At 38.8% G+C, this 11,576-nt stretch overlaps 1 protein-coding gene across 3 annotated transcripts in view; it reads left to right on the top strand.

Annotated features, from left to right (window-relative positions):
• The first annotated feature begins 259 nt into the window (after window positions 1-259).
• Window positions 260-11,576, top strand: part of arhgap10 (Rho GTPase activating protein 10) — a 113,950-nt gene continuing 102,633 nt past the window's right edge. For 2 of the 3 annotated variants that reach the window (XM_012862900.3, XM_012862901.3), the window contains exon 1: window positions 260-881. In XM_012862900.3, the coding sequence (XP_012718354.2) occupies window positions 728-881 (154 nt within the window). In that variant the 5' untranslated portion in view covers window positions 260-727. The remainder of the gene's footprint in view (window positions 882-11,576) is intronic. The other variant, XM_036137535.1, reaches the window with a different exon arrangement.

Genomic DNA, 11,576 nt, shown 5'->3' with positions numbered 1-11,576 from the left:
CTGCATCTTAACATACATATATATATATATATATATATATATATATATATATATATATATATATATATATATATATATATATATATATATATCAAGCATTTAACTATGGGCTTCAACAGCAAAGCTTGCTGCTTACAATATGGTGAACTTGCTGGACAACTCAATGTGGCGCTAACAGGCGTTTTAGGCCCTAAACTCCTCCCTCGCCACTCCGCTGGTATCGTCACCCCGGATCGATCGCCGGCTGACCGTGATGGGGCGCACCTAGTAAGTTTTCTACACGCTCTCAGATGTCAGACTTTCTCAATCTGTCACTTTACTAGGTGGAGTTCCTTTAATGGACAAAGGGAAAACTGGACACCGCACACGTTTACTTTTTGGAGGACACATTTGACCTCACTCCGATGAATCCCCCAACTTAAAGGCGCGCTGTCGTCACCCTTTTTAACGGCCCTACCTGTTTGGCCCTCCGTGGGTTTTTTATGTGACAGCGGCGGAGTGGAGCAACACCCATACAGCCGTGTCAGAAGTTACAATGCTAGCATCGGTTAGCTTCCTCAGGGAGCCATGGTCCATCGTTCTGAGCTGAAAAGAGCGGCGGTGTGATCGGAATCGCTTTTCTCCCCACTGCTACAGCAGCTTTTGGCCAGTTTCACCCCCTCTACCCTCCCTTCCCCCGCCGCCGCCGCCTCCGCCGCGTCTGTCCGGAGACGAAGCCGTCACAGAAATGGGGCTACAAGCGCTGGAGTTCAGCGAGTGTTATCTGGACAGCCCCAGCTTTAGGGAGAAAATAAAGGCGCAAGAAGCGGAGCTGGACAAAACCAACAGGTTCATCAAAGAGCTCTACAAAGATGGCAAGAACCTCATCAATGCGACGAAACGTGAGTTTTAGATCAAACTTTTGCTGGGGATCACTTTCTTTTTTTTTTCTTTTTCTTTTTTTTTACTCGTATAAATACGAGTTTTAACTATATATCTGTTGTTCTCCACGGATGCAGCGGTTTCTATCAGATCAGATCAAGGCGTTGTCTTATTTAGACGTGTCAGTGTTTATTCTGTGACAGGACACTAACAGTTATAAATACGACCTCTTTTTTTAAATCTAATCTGGCCTCCTTCAGTGTTGTCTGCTGTTGTCAGACTTTAGCTTAAAGGTGCTGGCCAGGTTTTGCTGTGAAAATGAATAAAACTCACTTTGAGCGGCACTTGCAGAACATTGTTCTGCCATTTTCTTGTAAAGAGTTAATTTATCAGGAGAGGATCCTCCCAAAAATAAGCTCCCTTGCACACATGACCGGTGACGTTGCAATAAGGAGCAATAATAATCGGAGCTTATTTGGCTGTATCCGTTTCTGCTCTGTTGTTGTTTTTTAATGCAGCAAAAAAAAAAAGTTCGAGCAACATGTGTGGATTTGTCAAATTTCTGCAACATTAAAACTCATGGAGGTTGTTGGGCACACTGCCCAAGCAGGCTTTCCCCATGGGAACCCCCATTTCCGGTCTGCTTTCAGGTCTGACCTGCCAGTAGTATTTTTTTTTTAAAGTTATTATTCTCAGGGCTAAAACATAAAAAAAAGTCCTACAGGTTCTTTGTTACAGATTTAAAAGAAAATAAAGGGATTTCCAGAATATCCCTATATCGTCACGTCAGTGCATCTTTCCCAAATCTCTATTTGATTTTTATTAAACTCAAAGAAAGTGCATCAAAATGCAAGCTGTTGGTGCAAATGGTGGAAGCTGTTGACCAAACTAATGAATATGGAAAATTCTTTCCTATGTTTGAACTTCCAATCAGACTTGATTAAGAAAAAAAAAATGTCTGAAGACAGTCTAAAGCCTGTTTTCTACTGAAAGTCCTGGGGTTCAAATAGCTGGGATTTAAATGTTTTACCTGAGTAAATGGAAACTCTGGTAATTTGTGTCCTTTTTGTTTCTACTACTCTGTTCGTGGAAAATGGATTTAAATCAGCCTAACTAGTGGGGCTGTACGTTCTTTTTTTTTTTGTTGTTGCCAAAAATCAAAATTGCGATATATTTCAACCATAATTGTGATTTTTCATTTTGACTTTTCGCTGCATGAACCACAAGGAACAAAAATGGCCTGTAGATAAAGATGCTTGTAAACAAGGACTATTTAAAACAATAAATGTAACTGTTTTTATTAATCAGAATATTCTTATTCAAGAGAATAGCTTTGTGAGCTGGACATCAATCCTTGTTGAACATAAAGTGCAACCAACAAACAAGTTTTATATATTAAACAGTTTGACCGCTACTTAATTCTACGGTGAGATTCCTGGGGGTTTCTGGTAAACACAGTATGATTATATAAACTCTAAAACAATTAATAAAATGACATTATCTCACTGCTGCAACTCTCTTCCCTTCTGTATGTATAAACATATTACTGACATCTAAAGGACGTGTCTTATCCACTAATTATTACCTAGCAAAAAATTGCAGACTTGGATCTTGCGATTTGGAATTTTTTTTTTTTTTTTTTTTTTTTTTTTTTTTTTTTTTAAATCGTGATTGTATTGAAAATGTGATTAATTGTGGAGCCCTAAGTATATATAGAGAAGTTGTTAAGAAAGTTGCACTACACCTCCAGTCCAGGTGGTGGCGGTAATAAGAAACTAAAAGCCAAACAAGCAAAGCCCGATTAAGAAGCCCATATCCCAGCATTTGTCTACAAAATTTTTTTAATAAGTTAGACATTGGATGTTTGCGCTTGTTTTGTTTATTTTAAAGGAGCAATCATTTTCTTTTTTATTATTATTTTTGCCTTAAAGACAGCATGTATCCATTAAGCAAAAGAGTTATAAAGGAGCTAGCTAGCTCCCAATAAACTTTTACATATCTGAGGTTGTAGAGATTTTGGGACAAATTGATTGGAATGGATTATAACTTAATTCATAATGACAGAAATCTTCATATGGAAAACATTTTTCTTGGTATAAGCTCATGGATAATACCCAATTTGACCAGATTTAAGTTTTATTTAGCCTTGGTTTGAATGCTGCAACAGACATTTGAGGAGCTTTTAGAGCTCCTCAAATAGCAGATGGTTAAAAAAAGTTAAAGGTATCACCTTTATGTGATATCTGTATATTTCTGACCTACCTTCACATCATGAGTCATTCTCTTAAAATTACTTTTGCTAACAATCATCCCTTCAGCAGATGATCCATTGTTGCTCCTGTTGTAACTTGATTAGGAAATGTGCAGCTTAGCCCGGGGCAGCTGTTGCTCTTTCTGCATCACCCTAGCCTCCAAAAATACCTGCTGTTTTCATACTCTCTGCATTCTCAAATGACATGCCTGCTTATATATTTCTTATGACATAACTTACATTTCAGATTTAGTTATTGGCAGCAGTTTTTAAAGGCCTGAAATATTCAGCGTGTTAGCAGTGACCTGTCATCCCGGCAATGTTTTTATTTTATTTTTACTGGCTATAACTGTTGTGAACACATTACCTTCATTCTTGCAGCCATTTTTTTTTTTTATTCTCAGAGAAACCCACATTGAGTGCAATGGCAGATTTAGATTTTCAGTCATAGGCAGATGAGCTCATATTGCTGCACAGTAGTTTTGGAGTACTTTGCATGGTGTCTCATTTCAGGAGGACATGCCATGTCTTGTGTTCCCTGCTTTATGGGACCGTGGCTATAATATCTACTCTTGTTTTTTTTTTTTTGTTTGTTTTTTTATCGAATCCAAAGAAATTGGCTTTATATGTCTCTTCTTCTAATTCATCAGGTTTGTGTTAGTTGATGAGAATGTCACTGGATAGGAAGTTCTGGTCATGGCCTCCCAGTAGGACTATTGCAAAATCAGTTAAAGTTTCAGGAAGGAACTGATGTTCATCTTATGTGCTGACATTAAATTCTCTCTGCGTCAGTGTTGTTGCCAAGGCTGAGAGAGTTTCTCTACAAATGTCAAAAACAATGTATTACATTGTTTGCTTACATTATGACGCCTTTATTTCTTGTTTAAAAAAAAAACAGACTTTTACTCACTGACCTTCAAACCAACTGAGATTTGATTTTACAAAATTTTTACTGGTATAGTTTTTATCTGTATTTGCATTGTTTTATTGTGTTTTTGTGGCAAATTTATTATCGTGTGCTGAGTTTTTCCATTTTATCTGTTGGTATCATTTTATTGTTTTTAATGTTCAGCACTTTCTCAGCTGTAGCTGGTGGTAAAGCGCTTTATAAATAAAGTTGACGATACTGATTGTTGTTCTTTGAACTGGCCGTTTAATACCTCAGACTGACGAAATTATGGCTGTGCTGTGTTTTAGTTTTGTCCTTGAAACATCAATAGATGAACAAACCCTTTAGCAATATATTTTATAAAGAATAAATTCCAAACTTTAACTTAATAGTCATGAACAAATTGTTTGAAGGTCATTCTTGAACATGAAAATTGGATGTCAAATCTTAAGATCATGCAAATAAATACTTTAATACTATCCTTTTTATGGCAATGGTAAATCTTAGTTTACCTTCACACAAGATAGACTTAAATTAAAACTGATGATAATGTACAGTAGGTGGGGGTGGACAATAATTCAATATCAATATATATTTCAATATAACTTTATTCAGTAAAGGTGATATGACATTTCCAATATTTCAATATACATTGTAGTCAATATGACATTTCTAAAATGTTATATTTTAGGAGTTTTACAAACATGGCAAAATAATTGTCACAAGTTTGTGCAGGCATCTATTGTGGGCATTTTTTGCTGTCTTTCTGAGGCTTTATTGATAATTATATCATATCTACAGAAATTAAGAAATATATTGGGATATAAGTTTTGATATAAACCAGTACTTACTTTGACTACCCACCTGCCCACTTTACCCACCGGTTCAGATGACGAATCCATTCACTTCACAGATCCTTTCAGCTGATTTGGTCACCCACTATACCTACCAGTTTAGTTGATTTGGTCACCCACTTTACCTACCAGATTAGTTGATTTGGTCACCCACTTTACCTACCAGATTAGTTGATTTGGTCACCCACTTTACCTACCAGTTTAGTTGATTTGGTCACCCACTTTACCTACCAGTTTAGTTGATTTGGTCACCCACTTTACCTACCAGTTTAGTTGATTTGGTCACCCACTTTACCTACCAGTTTAGTTGATTTGGTCACCCACTTTACCTACCAGATTAGTTGATTTGGTCACCCACTTTACCTACCAGATTAGTTGATTTGGTCACCCACTTTACCTACCAGATTAGTTGATTTGGTCACCCACTTTACCTACCAGTTTAGTTGATTTGGTCACCCACTTTACCTACAAGTTTAGTTGATTTGGTCACCCACTTTACCTACCAGATTAGTTGATTTGGTCACCCACTTTACCTACCAGATTAGTTGATTTGGTCACCCACTTTACCTACCAGATTAGTTGATTTGGTCACCCACTTTACCTACCAGATTAGTTGATTTGGTCACCCACTTTACCTACCAGTTTAGTTGATTTGGTCACCCACTTTACCTACCAGATTAGTTGATTTGGTCACCCACTTTACCTACCAGTTTAGTTGATTTGGTCACCCACTTTACCTACAAGTTTAGTTGATTTGGTCACCCACTTTACCTACCAGATTAGTTGATTTGGTCACCCACTTTACCTACCAGATTAGTTGATTTGGTCACCCACTTTACCTACCAGTTTAGTTGATTTGGTCACCCACTTTACCTACCAGTTTAGTTGATTTGGTCACCCACTTTACCTACCAGTTTAGTTGATTTGGTCACCCACTTTACCTACCAGATTAGTTGATTTGGTCACCCACTTTACCTACCAGATTAGTTGATTTGGTCACCCACTTTACCTACCAGATTAGTTGATTTGGTCACCCACTTTACCTACCAGTTTAGTTGATTTGGTCACCCACTTTACCTACAAGTTTAGTTGATTTGGTCACCCACTTTACCTACCAGATTAGTTGATTTGGTCACCCACTTTACCTACCAGATTAGTTGATTTGGTCACCCACTTTACCTACCAGTTTAGTTGATTTGGTCACCCACTTTACCTACCAGTTTAGTTGATTTGGTCACCCACTTTACCCACCCGAACCAGCTGATTTCCCCCCCCCCACCCATTTTACAAAACAATCTACTGACTTTACCCACTTTATCCATCCACTTTGCCTGTCTCTCTACCTTTCTCCACCTGTGCACTCATTTTACTCACACAACTGAGCTGACCCAATAATCAGCTGGTCTTACCCACCTATTCACCTATTTTACTAACCCATTTTACACCTCTAGACACTAACTTTAGTCACTCATCAGTTTCTTTTACTCATTTACCTTAAATGTACCCATCAATCTACCTTCTCTACCCACTTTTGTATCCCCTTGCCATCCACCATATACTTACACTTTTACTATCATGTCACCCACTTTACACATCATCTGAATATACCCATCCATTTACCCAACTTCTATGGCTGCTTTAGATCAGGAAAGCATTTTATTGCTACAATGTTACTGACAATTGCAATAATGATATAGATCACGATTAACCCACATTTTTCCGACACTTTTATTTATTTTCAATTTTATAACTTTCTCAAAGAGCTGCCGCATCTCAGCCACCGAAGGTGTGTCGGCTCTAAGGGCAGTTAGTGTCCATCCTTGTGGCCAACTATTGCATCCAAGCTTTCCTTTACGGTTGCATTTTTGAATACAAACATGTTGCAAAGACAACTACAATTTGATGTATTGTTCTGCTCTGCTTCCCACCATGTTTCTACTTAACTGCCACACTTTACCATCTTAATCCTGCATCTCTTCTGCACAGCTGGGAGAAGAAATACTGAATCATTCACAATTTTCCCGTTGCTTCTTATAAGTTAGGTTTTAATTTGTTAGTTTCAATCTCTTTACATTTTAGATTAGTAATAAAATTACTAATCTAAGCAGCCAGAAGAAGATCTCAAATGTGTGAATATAGTTTTCTATAAATGATAAACGAGCCCTATTAAGTCAAGATTGGAAGTTTTTCTGATGTCCACTGGCTCCTTTTTTCATCTAGGCTTATGTGGTTTTCTAAGATTTTAGCGATGACTCAACTAGTCTCTTATTACATAATCATTTCCAAGCCACTAAATAGCCTTTAGTCATATTAAGAATTAACAAGAGCTGGATATTTTTCCTCTCCAATGAATTTCGTCTAATGTGTTGTGTTTCGTCAGAGGCTGGTAAATGAACAGTCTGGGATGTTCATTTTAAATAAAGCTGTGGGTGAGTTAAGTATAAGCAAATAACAGTGTTGTTCTTGCACACAGTCAGGGTGGAGCTAAGCACCAGTGTGGCTGATTATGTGGACATTGCCTCTACTGTCGTCTCGTTTGAGTGTGACTGTTGCTCCTTTTCACAGATCATCCTGAGGAACGCCAGGTTTCCTCCTCTAGATGCTGTCTATTTTTCCCATGTTTGAGTTCTGGAGAGCGGCATTGCTACAGTGGATAAATGTGTGTGTTCAGCTCTTTTCTGTTTTTGCTGGTGTGATCCTCTGTAAGTTATATGACAGCCTACTATAAATAAGCTTTAAACTATATAACAGAGAGCTAAACGTGTTGGCCTATCTCCCTGCAATCAACATTGACTCATTTCAGTCAGCCTTACGCTGCTGGTGGAGCAGATTTGCATGATAGTGTTTCACTTTTAGTTTGACTGAGTGTTTGGGCAGCGAGAAGCGGAGCCCTTATCTCCCTTTGGCCTTGTCTCCAACTCCCTCGGCTGCTACGGCTGAGAGGATGCCACGCCACGGAAAGTCCTTGGTCCTAAAAGGAAACTTCGAAACCCGGCCCCCGGACCAGAGAGTCATGACCTGGAAGTGCCCACCAGTGTGGGACGATGCGGCTGGGCTTCTGTTTCACCGGGTTTCCTCCACAGGACCCACGGCCTCTCTGTATCGCACCCTTCCAAGCAGCACCTCATTGTTTGTCTTTAGCAAGCGTCTCATTTATGAAGAGCTAATGTCCGTATGCCATATTGTCATCGTAAATGGTTTGATGTTGCTCCTCAAGTGTTGTTATTGCTGCAATAAAACCTGCAGCATGAAGTGAGGCACAGTCGCAGTCGGAGCCGCTTCTGGACTAACTCTCGTAAAACTGGCAATTTACGTTGTTGATTTCTGTTGGAAAGGCCGCTCCTGCGATGGTCTCTCTCTGTCCTTGGCAGACAGGTTTAAGAGTAGCCTATCGCGGTGCGCTTTGGCCGACGGCTCCCGTCTGTAATCGCATTACTTGCTCTGCCAAAGAGCAACATCACAAGTGAGTTCACAAGACGTGAACTTACTTGGGAGGAACAGATTTTCTCGCTTTCTGCAGAAAAAAGAAATGCTCATTATGAAAATGCGCTGCCCCTTTTTTCTTGGTGCAAACGTGTTTCTGTAAACCAGGATGTTTTATTTTTTATTTTTTTATTTTATTTTTTTAAATGCATTAGATGCCTTCCAAAATGCCATGCTGATTTTATCTTAGCTCTGCAATCAAACAGTTAGTCAGGGCTAACCGGACGATGCACTGCGCAGCCTCGCCCTGCACACTTGTTTTGAGGATCAGGAAGCTGTGAGTGAAGTAATGCGTGTTCAGTGGGCAGGGACATGGAGCGTTTGAGTCGGCTCTGTCAGGGCCAAAGGTTGCAGTCGAGTGGAGCAGAAATCCAGGCTGGAAAAGACGGGAGAGTGAAACAGGAAGTGCTGTGAAAACCCAGAAGGCCTCGACCAGGGCAGCTCTGACCTCAGTGGCAAATCTGATCGTGCCGTAGAAATCATAACAAACAACCCGCCAGCAAGTGCCAGTTAATACATGGTGGACTATTTAGCAGCTTGCCTTTGATGTGTACTTGCATTTAATGGTTTTGGGTTAGGAAAACCTTTGGTGGGGCTTTCAGAACAAACGAGGCTCTTTCCTGCTCTAAAAGAAAAGTTTTTCACCATGAAATCATGGAAGCAAGAGACTACATCCTCTTTCAATGCTTGGATTTAGCACAAATATTCCTAGTAATTATAACGAACTGATCTTCACCTGGTTCTAAAAGTATTAAGTATAATAGCAAGTATTCAACACTAATTAAACAAAGAGGAAGTGAAATTGTACCAAAAAATATAAATAAAACATGCGGAAAGTGCTTGATACACTAAAGGTTCTCTGAGTTCAGTAGCTTGTCGAACCTCCTCAAGCGCCAATAACCTGAAGTACTTCTTATGTTTGAGTTTATTTATCTCTTTCATCGTTATGGAGGAATTTTAATCTAGTTTTCTACAACAATACGTTATTTTCTTGAGGCTGGTGGGATTTAGTGTATGTAAAACTCTCTCAAGGTTCTGTCTCAGTGGGCTGTGGTCTGGACATTGACTAGGCCACTTTCACCGCATCGATTATTTCCCTTTTAAGTCATTTCAAAACATCCTGTAGATTAGTGGTTCCCAAACAATGTCTTTGTGCCACAAACTGGTTTAATGTCAAACAATATTTTCATAGGCCTTTATGATGTGGTGGATAAATACGACAAAATAACATCACATGAACAGCAAAGAAAAAATGTATTTTCTTAATGTGAAAATAGCATAAATATTTATAAATATTAAGTACAATCAATGCCATAGGCCAGCCATGTCCAAAGTGCGGCCTGTGAGTCATTTGTGGCCCCTGGACTGATTTTGTCTGACCCCCCCACTTACATTTTCTTTAATTTCATAGTAAATGGAATCGCTCCGAGATCTTTAACTCAAATTGGTGCACTAAACTCTGTCTTGAATGAATCTATTATAATTAGCTAAATACAACACATGTTTTCAAAAGGAATACTGACCCACGTCCTATTCTTATATTGCTAGACCAAACATAATGCAGTTACTTAGCGACCTATTTTTAAATACAGAACACGCATACACTGAATTCAAACTCAACCCTTTATTCAAACAACTAAAAAACTACAAAAAAAATAAAAAAAATATTGTGTGCTCTCTGAACTCTTTGAAGGGGGCGGAGCTTGGTGACGGAGTGTTCCTGGGTCTGCGTTGTGATTGGTTGGGAGGATGTAATGACTTATATTAACCTACATGGCTAGAATGAAAAAGAAAGGAAAATTGTTATTCTATTGAACTTTTTTTTTTTTTTTTTTTTACATATAGAAATATGTCTGTCGATCGATATATATCGTTATTGAATAATCGTCCAGCCCTACTGGTTTATTGGGCAACACTTTTTATGTCTGCAAGTAACTTAGACTTAGACAACTTTATTTGTCATTTTGTATGCACAGAGTGCGTGCAGAACGAAATTTCGTTGCATACAGCTTGTAAATTGCAGTAAAAAATTAAATTACAGTATAAGGTGCAGCAGTGATTTAACAGTAAACAATTTAAATGTAGACAATGCAGGAGAAGTCACAGTGTACAGGTGAGTATTTTTTAAAACCATTTGTATGTGCAGAATTAGAGCAGTAAAATTGGACCGGCTGCAGGAATGAGAGGGAACGTGCTGATCTGAAGGGCCTTGTCTAGTATTGAGCTAAGTTAGGAATACATGTTTCGAATTTCAGTCAACCAGTGGATACGGAGCTACATTCAACAAACTTTACGTTCAATCAATTTAGCTTGCTAATATGCATCTAAGGAGCAGATATTTTTCACATCATGATGCAAATCCAGCTAGAAGCTCCCAGAGAGGGTTTCTACTGTTCTCCATCATAGCCAGATGATGAGTCCCCGTTGATGCTTATTAGATGAACCTCCACCTCACGTCTTCAGGGCAGATCTGAAATATTCCAGGTCCCCTATTGGAGCCCTGTTCACCAATTTTTCCTCATTGTCAGTTTATGGTGGAGCAGGTAGTGATTATATGAGATACAATAGAAACAAATCTGACATTTTGAGGCTTAAAGCATCCTTTTAACAAACATCTAAATGTCTTCTTTCGTGAGATCTGGGGCTGTTCAGAAAACATCTGGGCTTCAACCAATTTCGATATGGTACATAAATGTTTTGTTTGTTTCTTTTATCTATGAGTTTTGACTTTTCAGCTCCAGATTTGACAGCTTCGTTTCAGCCTCCTCGTTTCTGATCCATCACCACCGCTCGCTCAAGTGGCACACGACATTACCGGGATTTCATGCGACGAGATGGAATAGGCCGTTTCAGTCAGTGGAAAGGGGGGGAGCAGAAGTCGGTGGTACATTGTGTCACTTTTTGTTGTTATTCATTTGAAATAAATTACTTACAATTTACAATCAAACATGCATAAATAATGCAGGGGCACTGTTAGCGGAGTGATGGGTGGGTTGCTAAATATGCTAAATCCGCCTCTGCCTGATACGATTTGGGTTTTGAAACGGGGTGTACTTTCTTGATTTATGAATTCAGTATCATACAATTTTTTTTATTGTAAATTCAATTCTAAAATACTTTATTAATCCCAAAGGGAAATTAAATGCCATCTCTCATATTGTAAATATTATTCCAACATCAGCTGCAAAGATTACCTTGTAGCTTGACAGCAACAAGGTAAAGTCTCAAAGAAGCACGG

Source organism: Fundulus heteroclitus, chromosome 5 (genome assembly GCF_011125445.2).
Source record: "Fundulus heteroclitus isolate FHET01 chromosome 5, MU-UCD_Fhet_4.1, whole genome shotgun sequence".
Classification (NCBI taxonomy): domain Eukaryota; kingdom Metazoa; phylum Chordata; class Actinopteri; order Cyprinodontiformes; family Fundulidae; genus Fundulus; species Fundulus heteroclitus.
Note: the sequence above shows the minus strand (reverse complement) of the source record. Positions and strands in the feature narration are given on the sequence as shown.